Source organism: Harpia harpyja, chromosome 1 (assembly GCF_026419915.1).
Source record: "Harpia harpyja isolate bHarHar1 chromosome 1, bHarHar1 primary haplotype, whole genome shotgun sequence".
NCBI lineage: Eukaryota > Metazoa > Chordata > Aves > Accipitriformes > Accipitridae > Harpia > Harpia harpyja.
Window position 1 is genome coordinate 108,147,507 of NC_068940.1, and position 18,958 is coordinate 108,166,464.

Here is an 18,958-nt window from a genome sequence, read left to right on the forward strand (position 1 = left end):
TCCAGCTGGACTTCACCAAGGCAAAGCAGCCAGGCAAGCATCATGTCCCCACTTTGCTGATGCATGGGACTGCACATACATTGTGTACGTGACCGTCTCTGGAAACCTGCAGCAGCAGAACAATCCAGCCATGGATGCTGCGGAGGCAGGGACCACGGCACCGCACACGGACAGTAAAAACATCACCCAATGTTTCAGCCAGACTGAGCAGAAGCTTTTCAATGTGCAGACCACAGCAGTTCCTGCTTTGGGAGCTTTAAACCCGGCAGCGAGGCTGCACTAATAAGCCCGAGGGCCGAGCGAGCTCAGCGTACCACGTTTAACTTACAAAGTGCTTGCTTCCGTTTCGTAAGATTCCTTAACATCCACTTTTGTAGAAGAGTCATCTGCAAGGAAAACGTTCAAGACGTGGAGTTTGAGAGGCAGAAATCCGGTGTTTTTCCCAGCCCATGACCTACACAAACACACTGATTTCCGACTCGGCTTTCAGAGCTGGAAGATGAGAGGCAGGCGGGGCTGGGGCCAAGATTGTGCTGTGTCAGGACTGGATAGAGACTCAGCAGAGATGCAGAACCACAAAGGGATTGTTTTATTAAGTGCCTCCGTCCAACATGAATAGAGAGGCAAAGGGTATGGGGGACAAGGACGGTGGCTGATGTCCCATAGCCCAGCTGGGGAAACACCTGCAGGCAGGAGACAGCCCTTGTGCCTGTCGAACTCACACACAATTAAAACAGAGGAGGGGTTTTTTTCAATACCCTGTAGGAGGGAAGCCACCAGGCTGGCTCTGACCTCAGAGGGTGGCAGAAGAGACGTGATGGATATTGGTGAAGATGGGGAGAGACCCTTAGACAGGCCAGGTAAGAAACAAGCGAACGGGGAGAGCACGGACTTACCGCTGTGTAAGGACATGTGCCGTGTCGGCGTGGACGCCCCATCAAATATTGCTCTGTCCAAGAAGTCTATCGTGGACTCAGTGTAAACAATCTGGAAGACTTGGCTGAGAAGCAAGCACAGCTCCTCGGCAGTCACCTGGGGAGGGAGCAAAGAAGGGCTGGTGTGAGGCAGAAGATACTGCGGTGGCCTTTCTCTTTGGCTCCCTACGTGGGGCATGCCACGCAGGACATCGGTGTGCTGTATTTGTAAGGGTGTCGTCCTCCCAGCGAGGACAGGGAACCCACTCATCCAAGATCCCGGACACTGCTCGACCCACAGGGTCTCCAGGGCTGGAGGTGACAAACCTTGTAACTCGTTAGCTACCTCCTGCTGTCCCACAGGGTTTTCCTGGGTGCTAGAGGAGACAAACTCCTGAGACAAATCACCCCTCATCACCCTCTCATACTGCCACAGAAGCATCCCAGCCCTTTTCAACCGGCCAGACTAGGCAATAGGAGATCGGATGCTCCATCGTCAACTCACAGCTATTAATTAGCACCCAGATTTTGTGTTGATGCTCTGTCCTACTCCTCAGTTCAGCTCTCTGGGATTTTGGCTACATAACCTACATCCCAAATAGGTGCAGGCACCCCAGAGAGCTGAAAACAAGGCGAGCAAAACTCCACCCTGAAGGCAAAGGGTTCCTGCTGTAGAAGTAGGAGCACACAGGCTGAGATCAGAATCTCTGGATCCTGATACTAGATGAAACAAATTTCCAGGTCAGCATCAGGAAAATGCCCCAGTTAGCAAAATCCTATTGTGGGAGAGATTCAGTTGTCTTCACAGATTTCCTGCTGCTAGAGAAAGCCCTGGGCAGCAGGCACCACCGCCAAGGGAAAACCATCTTCTCATACCCTCTCGTGTCCGAACTAGGTCCCGGGCCTGGAGCAGGAACCAGGTTTCCTCCTCCAGGTAGCACCTTGTGCACCAGCAAAGCCCAACCCACACCCTGCAGTCTTAAAACCAGGCCTATGTGTGTCACACAATGTACAGCCAGGTAAGCGCCTGGTCACGTAACAGAGGGGACACTTGGTGAGAGCAGGATGAGGCCACCCTGGTCTAAGAGCCAGAAAACCTCCCAGCAATCCCAGTCCCTGTGGCACTGCAATGAGAGAGTCACTCTGGAGGTAACCCCAACGTGGGACAGAGTTTTAATCGAGTGTTTTGAGTCTTACTTTGTTCTCCGTAGCCAGGACCACCAAGCAACAAGCTTCAACGGGAACCACCCCGCTCTCAGACAGCGAGCCCGAAGTAAGCGCTTTGGAGCTCTCGGCACAGAGACTCTGGCTTGGGGAGATCCCGGGGTCCTGAGCTGAGAAAGAGAGAAGTCATAATGGAAAGGTCGAGGCAGGGAGAGAACAGCAAGGAGTCCTCACACAGTGAGCTGTCATCCGAGCAGGCTGCCTGCGGGGACAGCAAAGCCCCCAAAGCAGGAGAGCAGAGGATTCCACAGGCAGGAGAAAATGCCCTGGAAGAGGGAGATCTTGGGAGCCCGGGAACTCCACCTGAACACTGCACAGGGCCAAAGTCTTTGAATGAGAAGCCTAAAATTTAGAGCTGGTTTCTGACAACTCTGTAAATCACCAGCTTCATTTCCATGGCTTAGCCAGCCTCAGAAATCCACCAGCAGAATTACAGCCTTCTAAGTCACTTACTCATTTATTCTATAGACTGTCCTTTACTGTCACGGGGTTTATAATCCGATAAGTCTCTGTCATTACATCTTCTAAGTAGCTCAGTGTTCCCCAAACACTCCAGCCCAAAACCAGGCAGGTCTGACACACGCAGAGCTGCTGGGGACGGATTCAAGGCCCTCCGCAGGTATTACAAGAAGTGAGGTGTGTCAGAAGTGATGCCTATCATCCCGGTTATTCCACACAGGCATTTAGACATGCAACATCACGATGAAATCCTCCCAGCAACCTGCACAAGGGTTGCGAAGAGCAGGGCAGGTCCGACACACACCTCTGGCAGTTGCCAGAGGACAGGCTACAGGAGGAATTTCTAAGCTGTATGTGAGCTTGCACTTCATCTCCAGATACAACCCAGCCCAGCTCCAACATCCTTCATCTCCCCCAGTGTGCTCGCCCTTCTGCGAGTCACAGCACCCTCAGGAGACATGCGTACCCCCAGTCCTTCCTCCACCCCCGCTAGAAAAGGATGGACTGAAACAACTCAAGGCAGGAGCTTAGATAAAAGGAAAAAATTGTTTCCACTGAGGGTGGTGAAACCCTGGCACAGGTTGCCCAGAGAGGTGGCAGACGCCCCATCCCTGGAAACATTCAAGGCCAGGTTGGATGGGGCTCTGAGCAACCTATCTAGTTGAAGATGTCCCTGCTCCCTGCAGGGGGGTTGGACTAGATGACCTTTAAAGGTCCCTTCCAACCCAAACCATTCCATCATTCTATGATTCTGTGAAGGACACTGTTCATCTTGGTCTGTTCTCACCCAGCATCGCCTTTGTCCTGTTTCTGGTCAGGCCAGCTGCCGTTCTACACAAGAGCAATGCTGGCTGCTGTGGGGCTCTGCCCCACAACCCCAAAACACACGGCAACCCCAACACACAAGGCTACAGCCTGCCCGTGCTTGCCACAACCTACCTGTTTTCAGCACAACCAAGTGAGAGGAGTCATCTCGGATGTAGGAAACGGACGCGATGTCATGGATGGGGACCCTGAGGATGAGATCTTCTCCATCCCGCCACACCAGCTTGATGTTGTAGGCAGAGAGACTAATGACAGCATCATGTTCTTGGGTCAGCTGCCCCGGGAGCTGGTGTGCTCTCTAAAATAAACATATTTACATTGATTTGCTGAACTGTTTCCCCTTTGGTAACGCTCTGGTAACGGGCGTCCCTCCCATGTTTGTAACACCAGGATGGAGGATACCACTTAGACCAGGACCCAGCCCTGAGGAAGCTCTGCGAGCCTTTTTTTTATTTTTCCCCATGCTGCATGTTAGATAGAGACTACGCAGAGCAGGTCATTCAACAGGCTGAGCGCTCACCTTTGCATTATCGATCAAATGCAAGATTTCTGTGCGGCTGGAGGGATTCAGGTACCCTGGGATGGATGTGAGTTGACCTAAATACTGGAAAAGAAGAATCAAACCGTTACCACTGCACATACTCGCTAAGCACGCCCCTGAACATGCCAGCTACTGCAAGAAAGACACCATCAACATAGAGCAAAGGGCTGGTGCCCCAAGCCCTATTTAGAAGCTGCTAAATGCACTTGTGTATAGAAGATCTCTCATGCCTTTAAGTTATCTTAATGCTATATATACTATATATACTATATATAAGCCCCAGCCCCAGCCAGGCAGATACTACCTTCACTTCTTTCTCGATGTAGTCATTCAGCAGCACGTCTGGTTCGACGCGGTCAGGCAGGGACACCACCACTGTATGCAGAGGCCGTCTCTCTGTAACCTTCTCCTGGGCTTTTTTATCCCGACCTTTTTCGCCCTTCAGGAAGACTCGTTTGAAAGGAGACACTATTCCAGGCTGCGGAGAGAAAGGGAAATGCCGGGGCATTGGGTTTAAGGGCGAGAGAGGGAGTTTCTGCACCGAAATGGGGGGTGGAACCAGCAGCACCCACCGCCCAGCGCTTCTCCAGCCCATACATCTATACTCACAGCCTGGTTTTACCAGCCCCAACCACCCCACGGACAGGTGGGTTTTAGAGCTACGAATCCACAAGTACGTGATCTTTCACTGAAAACCCCTTTCCGCAACATGTTGCACGAACGCAAGTGCTGATAAGCACCCTTTTACCAAAACAGGATTTTTCCCCCAAAGTCATGATGTCCAACCATTTAGTTAAGAACAAATACAAATATGTATTCAGATTAAGAGCTGTAACAGTGAGCAAGCCATGGCCACACGCAAAACGGGCAAGCTTCCTCCTCGCCTCAGTGCAATTTTGTATTTCACCCAAGCATTTGCCCTGAGCAATTCAATGAAGGATTGCAAAAGGAAAAGGCAGAGATGCTGCAAACTGGTCTGAGGTCTCCGGGGAGACCCACAAACGCGAGTACACGACCCAAGAGACGGCCTCCCCTGCGAAAAATAGGTCTTTGTGGTTCCCAAACCATTGAGTGCTGGGTTTGGAAAAATATCGGAGCCAACACGAGTCCGGCCGGCGGCAGCGTGCACGCACGGGCTCCCAGCTATAGAGGGAGCATCACCACCGTCCGTCTACCACGGCACGGGTGGACAGCCCGGGAACGCTGCGCACCCAGGGGCCGTCGCAGCAGAGCCGACCTGTGGTAGATCCTCACCAAGCTCCACACCAGCCTGCCTGACCGCTAAATGACCGGGACTGTGCACAAACTTCTCCAATTCCAAGTTTAGCAGCTCAAATGGATGTTTTGAAGTGGGGAGATCCAATGCTCAGGATTCACAGCTGTGTTAAATGCCAGTCCGGAGGGGAAAGACAGAGCTCCTTGGTGGCCTCGCTGGCTGCCTGGCCATGCAGCTCGGCTCCAGCTGCCCCGTCCCACGGCAGTGATGCTCCCTGCTTCCCACCCCTCAGGGCAACCACACTTTGGCTTTCCTGATTCTCATGGGCAAGAAAAAGGACTGTACTATCTGCAGAGGCAGAAAAGATACTTCGAAAGGCAAATTAATTAAATATAAACCAACTGCTCCTGCTCAGAAAAGTGTGGAGTACTTTGCAAGCTCAAAGAGCAGCAGCCTCCAGCAAATTCAGCTCATCTCTTGCTGCCGTCCACCACAGGACCTTGCCTTGGAAAACACCGTCAAGAACTGCCGCAGACCCTTAACCTAAACTGCTTGAGCCTTGCCATAGGACATATTTGGTGGGGGAGTGCCATCACCACGTCACCTACGCCCAGCAGTGTCCCTCCCCGCACAGCAGCTGATGCACCGTGTTCAGATGCATGCGTGGGACCTGCTCCCATCAGGCCAGCTTCAGCCTCTCTCATTGCTTTTTTAAATGCAGACAAGCATGAAAGATCTACAGGAACAAGAGAGATCAAAGCCAGACCAAAAGAATTTGAAACTGTCATACCAGGATGGGAAAGTGGGATGGAAAAGCTCCTGGTTGGATAGTATTTAGAAGCTCCCAGAGCGAGCCAGGCACCACAAGGACGTTGGGGACAGCCCGGCCCTGAAAAACATCCCTTGGACCAGGGAGATAAAAATAGAGAGAGTTTATAGGACAAAAGGGACAGAAAACACAGCTACACAATGCTGGCCTCGTGAAACAGCTCTGCCTTTACAGCAGCAGGACCAGCACCGCCAAGCACTGCAGATTTTAGGGACAGCATCCTTCCCTTCAGCTGGGCTCCCGAAATGGAGCATCACCCTGCGCTGTGCAACCCAGCTGGCTCCTGCCGAGGGGCTGGGACTGTTCCAGGCTCCAGAAAGAAGAAAATCCTGAATGCAACAGGTCTGTTTGCCAAGACCGGAGCATGGGGCTCGACTTCGGCTCTGCCGCCCCAACTACGAGGGTGTCCGACCTCAAACCTTGGCTGCCGGTGCGTAAAGATCTCGTTCCACCAACATCTTTTCAGAATCAAAAGCAGAGAGGTGCAGAAATCTGCCGCCGGGGTCAGGGCTGTACCACAACAGTCCCCCAGATGCTTCCCCCTCCACCAGCCGGAGTCCAGTGGCTCCAGCTCAGTTCACCTCTCTGTGCCAAGGCTGCCAGATCTGGCCCAATCCGTACAGAGCAAACCAGAAGAAACTCTCGCTTTTCCCTCGGGGATGCAGGCAGCCTCCGTAGAGCTGGGAGGATGCTGCGACGGGACCATCATTCCCCACCATCCTGCACCCCCGAGACCCGTGGGAGAGCCACAGGCTCTCCTTGAAGGAGAGCGTCCAAAGCAGAGGCGTCACCCGGCATGACGCAATGTGGAACAACAGCTTCTGCATTTCTGGGAGCCGATATAAAACCGGCACCTACCTCGTTCTCCATCGAAGTACCCAGCTACAGACAGCAGAACCAAACCGTGCCGGCGCAGAGTCTTTGGTGGCTCACCAAAAGCACCTCCCGGGGGGAGAGAAGCTGCTATCCTCGTCTCGGGGGCTTCCGAAGCTCACGGCCCATGCCGAAGGGCTGGCAAACCCGTGAGCTTTCATTCGCCTGCCGGCTCGTGGCCAGGAAGTGCAATAACCACAGTTTCCTTCTGTTACACGCAGCAACAGCGACAAAATAAAGTTGTTGATTAAGAACCAGCAAGGTTTGGCAGCAACGGGGCCGGGTGCAAGGCGAGATGAGGCGCAGAAGCCCATTTTGCAAAGCTCGATCCCATTCCCAGCTCCCAGCCATGCCATCCCAACTCCTGTACCCTAAAGCCCTGGAAACTCCCCAGCAGCCTTTGCTGCTACAGCCTGGACTCGCACCCGGCTGCACCCAGGATGGAAATATCGCCAGCCCACAAGACTTTTTAACCCTGGTTTCTCCTCCGAGTTTCAGAGCTATTTTGTTCTCCAGCATCTATGGAGACCAAGGGCTGTAAAGCTTTTTCGGGGCCCATATTTTGAGTCCTTAAGTTTCGCATTTGAAAAGCAAAGCTTGGAAACGAGGTTAAGAGCTCCCTGCCTGAGCCAAGGCCTCCCAGGAGGCACTTTGGGAGAGCGCAAAGTGTTCAAGTGAGCCTTGCTGGGCTCAAACGTGAGCCCAAGAGTCAGGCTCAGAGGATTAATGAAAACAAGTTGCTAATTTCACAGATGGAGAATCAAATTAAAAAGGCAAAGGTGGTAATTTCCCCAACGAAATCCACCCATTAAGCAGATGCAAGAAAGTCAGCTGGAGAAGAGGCACCCGAAGACCTGCCAGGCTGCCAGCCACCCTCGGCCCCTCGGCACTTGCACCGAGCAGATTCCCACCTTGGGATGCAAGTGAACCCCTCTGGCACGCTGCCTAGTTAGTAGGTCTGGGGAGAGAAGGATCCCATTTCTCTTTAAAACTCATAAAATAAAAACTTGTTTTCTTCTCCCCCGACCCCCTCCTTGCCCACTATTGCAATCCCTAAAGGTGATTTCCCAGCCCACCTCCCTGCAGGTCTCTCCAGTCTGGAGACATCTCCTGCAGCAGAACAGCTTAGGAATCCACTGTAAAAGCCACTGGGATGGGGAGCGGGGCTCAGCCGAAACAACTCAGCTTGTTTGGAAAGGATGGGTCCATCCCCACGGCGGGGAATTGGCCAGGTACTGGCAGCACAGCGCAGGCAAGAGCTGCCAGGAGCTCATTCCCACACGGTTTGCTTCTCAAAAAGCATTTACATCTTGAAGTCAGGAGAAGAGGCAGGGAAGGGATACGTGAACACCTTGTGCCAGCCAGGACTGGGCATTTCATGGAGAGCTGCAGCTCCCAGCAGAGGACGGGGCAACGTCGTCACTCCTCAGGGCCTCCTGCTGTTAATGGCTCCGAAATTCAGGAGGGAAACAGTCATTTCATCTACTTAGTGAGGCATTTAAGACTTGACTAATTGAGAGAGAGCATCTCACAGCTGGGTTTAGCCCACCAGGCCACACTGACAGGGAAAGGCATGCCATGAGGCAGGGGAGGGGGCTCTATAAAGAAGAGCAGATGGCTTTGGTCAGATTTTTTAGGGAGACCCAGCTCATCCGATGTACGTTCGCATACATTTGAACGAGGAACAAGGAACACTGGGGTGGAACGTGCCCCACCAGCACCCCCCAAAAACCTGCCAAGGCACACAGCTCTGGCGAGTGCCAGGGACCGGCTGCCACCAGGCTCCGGGGACACTCCTGGCCACGGCCAGCCCTTCCTCGGATTTGGTGGCCCAGGTGGAAGAGGTCCCCTTGGCCAAGCCACCTGCTGCTGCTGCTCCAGGGGCTGCAAATTCAATGGAAATAGGACAAACCTTCAGGAAAAAGCCCAGGAGACCAGACTTAGCCTGGACACAGCCCCCCAGCCTAGGCTGGACACAGCCAGGAGAGAAAGAGAGACATGGCACAGTCCAGAGAACCCTCAACATCCCAAGCTTGCATCTGTGTCAGCGTGATTCATCCCTCTGATGCCGCTTCTCCTGTCTGAGGCCAATAAAACATATAACGGGGGTTTCACCAACCCTACCAGCTACGTTAGGACTTGTCTGCAACTATTCACCTCTCAGTCACTGGGGACCAGCCACCGGTGAGGTGTGAGGCTGAGATGGCAGAGGCAGCTCCCTGCAAGGGCTGGCACTGCTCGCAGCAGCAGAACCTGGTGCTGTCCTGCTCCGCAGAGAGCCCTGGGTGCAGGACAGGCCAGGGGCGGTTGTTAAGCCAGTACTAATCTCAGGGAAGATAGCCTGACCCATCAACAAACCTTCAAGACACTGTTCAAGCAGGAGGCTCTATGCCCTCCTCCCCTCAAAAGCTCTCGAGGTGACTGGGGGCATGAGGAGTTAAATCAACAGAGTATGCAACCTCATTAATACCCCAGTAAAGCGCCTGCAGCTCTCTGCAGTCCCCCAGCATCTCACGACACAGAGACTTCAAAAACCACTTTATTTGGTGCCCCAAATAAGCAGCCCCCACCCTCAGACGGCAAGACTGGGGCTCTTGTGGCATAAGCACAGCAGTCCGCAGTCCCATTAGAGGTAAGATGACCGACGATGTGCACCTTCCCCTTGCTGCTGGGAAAAAAATTGGGGTCCCCTGGATCATCAGCAGCACCCACTTCATCAGGGTTTCCTCACCCATCCCATACCCTCTGCAACCCCCAGCCAGCAGCACAGCCTGTCCCCAGCTCCCACTTGGCTTCAGAAATCCCAAGAAAGCCATTTCTGGGAAAAGGGAGGGTTTGCCCTTCATCTATATCCTTATTACTCTGGCTGGAGCACTGGGGAGGGGTTGGAAAATTTCTGGGAGGGGATTTGCTGCTGAAGACCATCTGGCAGCCCTTCTTCCTTCACCATGTACCAGCGGTGGTGGCAGAGCCAGGAATTAAATCCTGATCACCTCAATCCCAGACCACAGAGCAGGCCAGGAGCTTCTCCCATGCTTCAGAAGCTACAGAAGATGCTGGAAAACACATCTCTAGGACCATGAGTGCATACAGGAGGACAGGACTCACATTAAGATGTCAACCCACTTCCGTGAGGCTGAGCAATTCCCCATCACGGGGGCTACATATCACAGGGAACGAAGCTGGTTCTAGTGTAGTGCTTGCTGGCCACCGGCACTGGAGTTTGGACTTTACTGGGGGCCCAGCTGCTTGTATCCAGCCAAAAATCAATGATGTCTTGGCCAGCCCATTTAAATACATTCAACCCTTTGAGCTGAACACAAAGGAGAAAGAGCATCCCTCTCCTTAGCACCAGAAACAGCTTCTTAATCCCCTCGAGTGGATTATCTCAAATGCAAATTTGTAAGGCTAATTCTCCCCCAGCACGTCTGCATGGAGATTAAGGGAGCCCAATCTCTGAACAGTCCCCCAGTGCTGCTGCTGGCCAGCATGCTACGTGTCCCGAGGGACAGCCTGCATCCCAAATCCACTTATCCTGTTCCTAAAGGGACGCAAGGCATGCTCGCTTAGGGTAAAGCCAGAGCACTCTCCTAGAGAGCTGCTGGCAACGCTCCAGGACCAGGCTACGTTCCTGAGTGGATCAGAAAGCCAACCTTGAGTGTACCGACGATGCGAAGGCTGGGCTCAGCGGAGGAAGTATCTGCACAAAGGGAGCACGTGATACAGCAGCGGGTGAAATAATTAACCAAGCCCAAAGGGACTCTGGGTCAGCTTACTGCCAGCAGAGGAAATGAAGAAAAGGACGACAGTGGCGTGCGTGGAAGGACAAGAAGTCATGGGAGGTGCCTGTAATAATAAAATGTGAAACCAAGCAAGAAAAAACAAGTTCAGCACGTTTAGAGAAGACTTGGCTGTTAAGAAATAAACTCCAACCAGCCTCCAGCATGGCAATGCCACAGAAACACAGGCTCTGTGGGTTCGGCTTTGCCTGGGCACGGCTTAAGCCCAGGCCAGGCTCCACAGCACTGGTCACCACGCTCCGTGAGCCGAGGGTGACAAGAGCGTGTGTGAATTATGACCTGGGAAAGCCAGACACGGGATGAGTACATAATCGGTAACCTCAAAGTAAAGCTGCAAGTCCACAGCCCTGCCACAAGAAGGGTTTATTATTTATATTTCTTTGCCCCACAGAGAAGCGCTGCAACACGAGCGGGACCGGGGGCTGGTTCAGGGCTCAGCCCCCGAGAGACCCACGCAGAAAGCAGAAAATAGCCTGGTTTTACACCAACCTTCACATTTGCCATTCCTTCACGCCACCTCAGCATAAACACAAGCTCCAAACTGCCACAGGTACATCCTGATGCCGAGCAGCGGTTTATTTCCAAATGACTTCTTATTTCTCAGCCTGTTGGCAGAAGAAAGCCGTAACAGCCTTGTTTTGCTCTGGCCGGACCGAGGCAGGTCCCCATCCAGGTGGTGAATTACTCGGGTGCTCTCTCCAGCCCTTCAGCACAACACAAAGTCGCTCAGACAATGAAACGCCAGCTCTCCTCCTGACCTGGCAGCGCTGGGATTACAGCAGCAGCCGCTTAAAACCCATTTTAAATCCCAGCAAATGCCCTGCTGCCTCAGGAACAGGCTGCAGACCTTCCACGGCCCATAACTGCTAGATTTCCCCATCCCTCCATCCTTAACAGCCAGGTCTGTACAGCAGCACCACACGTTTAGGGGCAGCAAGGCTTGGCCAAGAGTACCAGTGGGAAGCAGGGGGTCAGGACCACGTCCAGTCAGGCTTTGAGCATCTTCAAGGATGGAAAACCTGTGGCCTCTGGAGCAGCCCATCCAGTGTTTGACAATCCTCACACTAAAGAAAGTTTATTATGCTTGAATACAAGTCTCTGTGTTTCAGTTTGTGCCCGTTGCCTCTTGCCCTGACACTGGGAAGAGCCCAGATCCTCCTTCTTTTCTTCTCTCCCCCTATGAGAGGTTTATCTACATTAATAAAATCCCCACAAGCCTCCTCCGCTCCACGCTGAACAGTTCCAGCTCTCTCAGCCTTTCTTCATACGAGAGATGCTCCAGGCCCTTCACCGCTTGCTGAACTCACTCCAGTATATTCCCACCTCTTGTATTGGGAGCCCAGTGCTCCAGGGGATCACCTCCTGCTCCCAGGCAGCCTGGTAGCCATCCCTGCCAGGAGGAACATGTTCCTGGCTCACACTCACCTTGGTGCCCACCAAGATCTTCTCTGGTCCTGGACCAGAACAAAGCAAGAAAACTCAACCAAGTACCAGGAGCAGCTACAGGTATTCAGGTAGATGTGACCTGTTCTAGATCATCCTGTTCCTGTAATTGGGTTTATTTTGATTCGGCCAGCACTCAAGCTCTTCCCCAAAGAAGCCACCTACGTATTTGAACTTGCAGGGGAATGGTCAAGGAGGAGATTGCTCCTGCCCTTGCTACACAGAGGACTGAGCCGCTCAGGAGGCCACCCTCAACTGTCTTCTACAACGCAAACATGTAAGCACAAGCCAAAATCCACACTCTGCAAGCGGCTCAGCAATGCATACACCAAAGCCAAGCAGCTTCCCAGTTGTTTGACTAGCAGCAGCACCCAGCCCACTGCCAACAGCCACGGCTGCAAAGCAGGGATGCCAGGTTATTTCAGTGCTGCCTAAGGAGCAGGACCCTCTCCACATTTAATTTTGCAGAGGCAGTTTCATTGAGGAACACTATTTGGTGCTGGCATGCTCGGTAGGAAAACAGCTTTGAGTAAGATAGGAAGGTCCCCACCACCCCAAATTCATCATTCAGACCCCACCCCTGCACACGGAGAGGTCAGCAACTCCACAGGAGCCACAGAGCAGGCTTGGGAACTCCCTCAAAGCTCCATGTGGGATCTGGACTGAAAACCACCCATGGGACATGGTCCCATTATATGCCCCTTGCTGCTTCCTCCTCACCCTGCTGCTGGGTTCAGAGCATCAACACCGCAGCATGCCAGCTGGCAACACCTTCCCAAAGCCCTTTTATTCCACTTTCCTCCCATTTTTGTCAACGGGAAGCATTTGATAAAGTGGTAAACTGGCATTGGGGGACTTATTCACACAGGAGGCACAGCAAGATGAGGGTGTGTCGGCATTCGGTTTGAGAAACTCCAGACAGGGCAGCTCCGGGTTCAACACTGAACTTGGCACGCTGACATCACTGTAGAAGAGCTGCTCTCCTCCCCACGAAGATATCTGGATGCTAAAATGTTAAATCAAACCAATATTCAAGGGATTCCTTTTTGAAGCCGAGAGCTAAGAACAGCTTCAGCTTTTTATCAGCTTTAGCAAAATGCTACAGCAAGGATTTAAGAGGGGGGCTCTGGAATAACGATGTCAGGCATGGAGTCAAAAACTAATCAAGACCAAAGCTGCAGGCAGGCTGCCAAGGCTGCGAGCAGGAGGGCAGCCACTGCAGAGCTGGATGCCACCCATCCTCCTGACCTCCGCTAGCTCCTGTCCCTCTGCAAGGTCACGGCTGCAGACCCTTCTCCCTTGGCACTGGGAGGACACTGAAGCCAGACCTGCAACGCCTGCACCCAAACACGGCACACAGGCACTGCAAAGTGTCCTCAGTTTCGTCTCACCGCATGGAGCTTCGCCGATGCCTGCCAGGATGAGGTTGTTGGAGTAAGAGACCTTCGTAGCCCATCCGCAGCCCCTGGAGTAAAAAGGCCTTCAAAGCCCATCCATGGCCTCCCCATCAGCAGCAGGCTGGCCAGAACAGTGTTTCAAAATTCATCTGCATCGGCCCCGGTGCTTAGCCACAGCATTGCACGTGGAGTGAGAAACAGCATATGGAAGGTTCCTCCAATGATTTCCAGAGTGAGCAGAGCACGTTCCCTCTTCAGGAGGGTCATCCAGGCAGCAAAGTCTCCACTGCTGCTGCAGACTTCAGCCTCCTCATGGGCGAGATCTGTCTGTGCCTGAATCGGATACCGAAGCCCCAGGAACATCTAAGCAAGGAGGACGCAAAGGATCACCTGGGGACCTGCATCTCTTCCTACGTCTTGCTGAAGAGGCTGCTTAGACAACTCTGTTCCTAGGACTGGCAGAGCCAGCAATGCTCGTCTTTGCATGGGATTGCATCTCAGTTTCACATGGCTTCTCCAGTGCAAGATGTTACTGCAAGCTGATCACCAGAAAGGGCAGTTGTAGCGGTGTCCCCTCCTTTCCCCGAGGAGCTGAACATCTGAGACCACAACCCTATGTGCTGGGGGTCAGGAGACAAGGAATAAAGCTCAATTCCTTCAAAGGAGGCTACAGTCCTTTTGCAGCCTTGCCTGCAGAACAGACAACATGCAACTCTTGCGTTTTAGCACCAGGTAAAAATAGCTTTGTGCTCACCAGGGCATGAAGGAAGGGTTTTGGTTGAGGTCACTGTCCCTCCTCACCCCACCCTGCGGGCAGTTCTCCAGCTCTGTTTGCACCATGTTAGTCATCTATCTCCCTTCTAACCCCGACCACTTTCCTCAGACCCAGCCAGCACATGGATCTTCCTGGACATCATTTTGACCAGCTTGTAGGGAAGCCTCTGGAGGTGATCCTACTACCCTGCCCAGCAGTTTTCCAGTGGGACAGCCGCTCCAGGTCCTCACACAGCTCCACAAGACCTGGCTTCATCTCCACTGGGCTGAATTAGAGACAGGGTCACCAGGAACAAGGGGTCCCTGCTAGCCTCAGGACCTCTCACTCCTCCCCTGCTCCCAGCAGGCTGATGTGAGGCTGACAGTGATGGTATTAGAGTGAAATAAATAAAAAAAAAAAAATCCATATTTCAACAAGAAACACTGTATTTGACTTCAAAGCCACTCCTTCAAACAAGATTTAATAATGTGCTAAGTAATGTTGAAACACAATTTTCCTAAAAACAGTGAGCTGGTGCCCAAGTCAGTCTTAAAAAAAAAATAAAAACCAAAACAAACAACGCAGCAACTCAAGGCTAAAGGCAACCATTGCATAAAATCCACTTCCAAAACAAGGCTCAGCTCTGTGTTTTCACGTTTCAGACCGCCTTGCCAGTTAAGCTGGGCTCCAGCCTCCCTGACAGGATTTTCCTCTAAAGCAAGAAGAAAGGAATTTTCCCCAGCTATTTTTAGCAGAGCCTTGTTCCTCCTCCCGAAGAGATTCCTATGGCCCGGCTCAGCCCTCCACCCACAGCTTTCATCTCCGGGTGTGCAGCCGAGCCAGGCTGAGCTGATGCATCTGGAACAAGAGGCCGGAGGCTCACCCTGACTCAGCTTAGCAGTTTGTGGAGGATCCTCGGAGCAAGCGGCTCCGTCGGCAAGAGGGAGGGGAAGGCATCAATACAGCCTCCAACTAAATCCTTCTCCTCTAAAAGCAGTACTTCCTAAGCTAGGCTTTAGCTCAGGCTGTTCTGTGTTGCACTATGAGCAGCTCAGGATCTCATGAAATAAGAGCTCACGGGCTTGATTTAATCTCTTGCTGCCTCCCTTCCTGATTTCAGGAATCCATGTCTGCAGGACTGTGTAGACTAACCTAAATTTAAGCCCTGTGGACAAGAGAGGAGACACCAATACCCTCTTGCCCAGGTGATCCAGGCCCAGCACGTCCTCGCTGCCTCTCCCCCTCTGATGCACATTGACACCGAGGGGTCTTAGCGGTGGGAAACAGACTTCTGCTGGTACCAGGAGCACCTAGAAACAGCCAGCCAGAGGAGGGTCTCCAAGGGCACAGTGTCAGTACCAGCTAAGCCTTTCATCTTTAGCCTTTACTGGTATTTGCAGGGGAAAAAGGTGGTAAGACCAGTTTATTTGCACCCTTATCAGCACCAGGAGCATGCTTTGGAGGGAAAGTTACTGTTTTTCCAGTTTCCAGGGGGTCCTGCCAAAATTCAGAGATCAAAAAGGTGCCAGAGTGCAGAAACCAAGTGGAATTTTAACATGAGAAAGCGCTGGAGCTGCCTGGTCACAGGCAAGCCCATTCATTTAATTTATGGAACTGTATTTTGCATTGCTGGCTGGGAAAGGGAAACATGAGCTTACCAGCCTCCCTGGCTCCAGCTGATTCCTCGGGATGCAATGTCCTCCCCTTTCCCAGAGGGGTACCAGTTACACACAGGTGAGTCCAGAAAAGCAAGGTGAGGAGGAAGAAGGAAGCTCACTTGCCCTGTTGACCTTTCCCTATTTCCCCAGTTTTTAGCTGCACATACTGCCCTTAACACAGGACACTAGATTACTTCAGTTCATGTATTAAGCCCCCTCCTACTCAATATTAATAACATCAGCTGCTTGCAAGATAAACATTTATTTATGCCAAGAAGTCAACCTTTAGATCTAGTACCCTATTTACAAGTAAGGTGCAGAGGAGTGATCCCCGATTAGCCTGACACATTTCCATCCAAGGTATCAGAACTAAACAATTTAAACACTCACCTTTCTGAGTTTAAAGATTGGCTTCACATCTCTAAGCTTTTTTTCTGTCCAAAACCAAACCTGCAGGGTCCTCTCTTAAGTCCAGCTCCTACAGTCTGGCTGAAATTGGAGCTTCATGCAAACAAATCCCTAAAGACGAGGTTGCCATATGTCCACCCCCAAAGCCTCGAGGTTTTCCAGCATCAGAAACAGCTCCAGGAGGTCTCTCCCAGTTCCCACCGTTTCTGCACCTCTCTTGGTTGTGCCAATCCAGCCAATCATGCAGCCATGTAGCAAACGTGGTTGTGGAAGCAGCCAGGAGTAACGCAGCCATTTTAATTAGTGTATTAAACGGTGCCGAAGGAACTGAACCCCCTGAGCTCCCAGCCCCGCGCAGGTCACTCCTAGGCAGAGCTGGGTGCGTCCCTCCCCAAAGAGCCTCTGCTCCTCCTCCACGCGTTCAGCGCCGGCATCGTCCCGGCTCCCACGAGCACCACGCAGGTTTGCGATCCGTGGGCCTTCCCAGCAAGCCTGGCCAGAGCAGTGCTGTTACTCACGGTCCTTCATCCACGTAGACGACGCTTGCAGAGATCTGTCAGCATCAGTCGACGCTTCGGTACAACCACCCCCCTGAGACCACGCATGCCATCCTGCTTCCTGGTGCTCCCAGGATCCCGCCAGCTGCTGGGATGATTTTTAAGGAGGGGAAGACCACATTTCCCAGCCCAACTGCCTCGTCAAGCCTTGGAAGCAGATGTGAAAGGCCACCCATGCAGAAGAGATCAACACTCCAGGCCCAGAAGGTGGATGGCCACCACAGGGAGGTCAGGCAGCAGGGCACAGACACGACCACCAGGCAGCCACAGATGAGGCTAAGCTCTGGCATACTGGTGTTTTCCATTTGAGGTCTCTTCCCAGTTGTAGGCCACCTAAGACCCCAGTAAAGCCTATAGCTTTGGTTCCACATACACCGAGGAAAGCATCCAGGAAGTTTTTGGCCTAAAAACAGAGCGCGCAGCCTTTTGGCATCTTCCACAGACAGCCAAGGCGGCGGATTCGCCTTAAAAGAGTCTGCAGCGTAGGTGAACACCAGAGTGAGGTTTATGGGAAGAAGGACATCTGACAGCAGATGTCACCACCATCAAGGATAAAAAGCTTTGAGAATGAGGATCACAGGACTGATGTTATCAGGCAGGACAGTCAAAGTTGTACAGCTGCAAACAGCATCCGCATCAACACAAAGCCTGCAAAGATCTGTCCTGAGCTACGCTGGCAAAGCACACTCATGTCACAGCATCTAAAAGCAGGTCACCTGCTTATCTCAAAGCTCAAGAGCATTTGACACAAGGCTTTATTCTTGCACAGACTGCAAAAGCCACACAACTCTTGATTAAGGTGATCAGAAGACTGCTGAGCCTCGATGCAGTGCACAAAACAAGCATTTGGTAACACCGACCACTCCAAACCCAAAGACCTAGGAGCTGGAGAAGGGAAGGAAGCAGCAGCCATGGGAATGTCTAAGCTCTCCCGTGCCCAACCAAGCCAGAGGCCCATCCTCCAGCACAGCCACCTTAGTTCCAGCTTTCAGAAGATTATTCCCATTCTTTGCATACTGAAGGAGGAAAGGTGAAACATCCAGACCTGCAGTCACATAGTTACGACTGGCTGCCGAGAGGACCGTTTCACAGGGAAATACCCTTTGCATTGATGTGGCATAGACATAAACTGCCCAACAGGTTTTAGTCTAGACTGTCAGATAAAGGATGTGGGGAGGATTCTAGCAGTAGGAAACAAGGTCTGGTTTGTTTTAGCATGTTCTCTGGGATGTGTCGCTATTCATTTTCGCCAGTCCAAGGAGCCAAAATCCCTGCATTAAGAATGCATGTTTGCAGCTTATGCACCTTCAAGTCTTTCGTTTCCTTCTCAGGACACAGACTGCATGTAGCGCTGGGGGCACAAAGTAATCTGCTCCTTCTCTTCCCATAAAATCAAAGGGTGCAAAGTGGCACCAGCTCCTTCACAAGTCCTTAGAGAAAAGGTGGCTCGCAACAGCCATGCAGCAAAAGACCACTCTGCAGTCAGAAACCTCTAAGGATGCTGCAAGCCAGCCTTTGCCGGGCTGCTCATCCAGGCATGTACCAGGCACAGAGGCCAGTGGACTGATGCTGCCAGCAGCCAGGGAGCCAGCTGTGGGAGAAGATCCCGGAGCTGTCTTTCCACATCAGAGCTACTCAGGGAAACCCGTAGAGGTGCCCAATGTACCAGCTCTCTGCTGTGCTAAGCTGTGCAGCTAAAGGGTGGTGGGTTAATACCTGCACATCTTCAGCAGAAGCTCTCCAAGGATCAATATTTTGGGCAGCCCACTCAAGAACAAGTTCTCCAGATCACTGCTCACGTTATCTGTCCCTTTAGTCCCACTGAGGAAGCGGGGAATTCACAGTGTCCCTGGAAAGCCTCAGCACACCCCAAACCCAATACCACTCTGAGATAATCACATATGATTTACAGCACAGAGAATAGAAGAGTCTAGCATGGGGTGACTTGGATTTGTGTCCACATAGCTCAACGATGATTTCCAAAGCTATTTTAAGACACCCTAGAGCTACCTCCTCCCAAACCCAATCTCCCCCTGTGCACAAAGATCCCTTAGTCAGTG

General features: G+C 52.3%; 1 protein-coding gene across 1 annotated transcript in view; it reads right to left on the reverse strand.

The window, feature by feature from the left end:
• CCM2 (CCM2 scaffold protein) overlaps positions 1–18,958 on the reverse strand; it is a 38,322-nt gene that overhangs the window by 3,882 nt on the left and 15,482 nt on the right. The window contains 6 exon segments of the mRNA XM_052809055.1: positions 329–386; positions 897–1,032; positions 2,112–2,248; positions 3,537–3,720; positions 3,943–4,026; positions 4,268–4,441. Of these exon segments, the coding sequence (XP_052665015.1) occupies positions 329–386; positions 897–1,032; positions 2,112–2,248; positions 3,537–3,720; positions 3,943–4,026; positions 4,268–4,441 (773 nt within the window).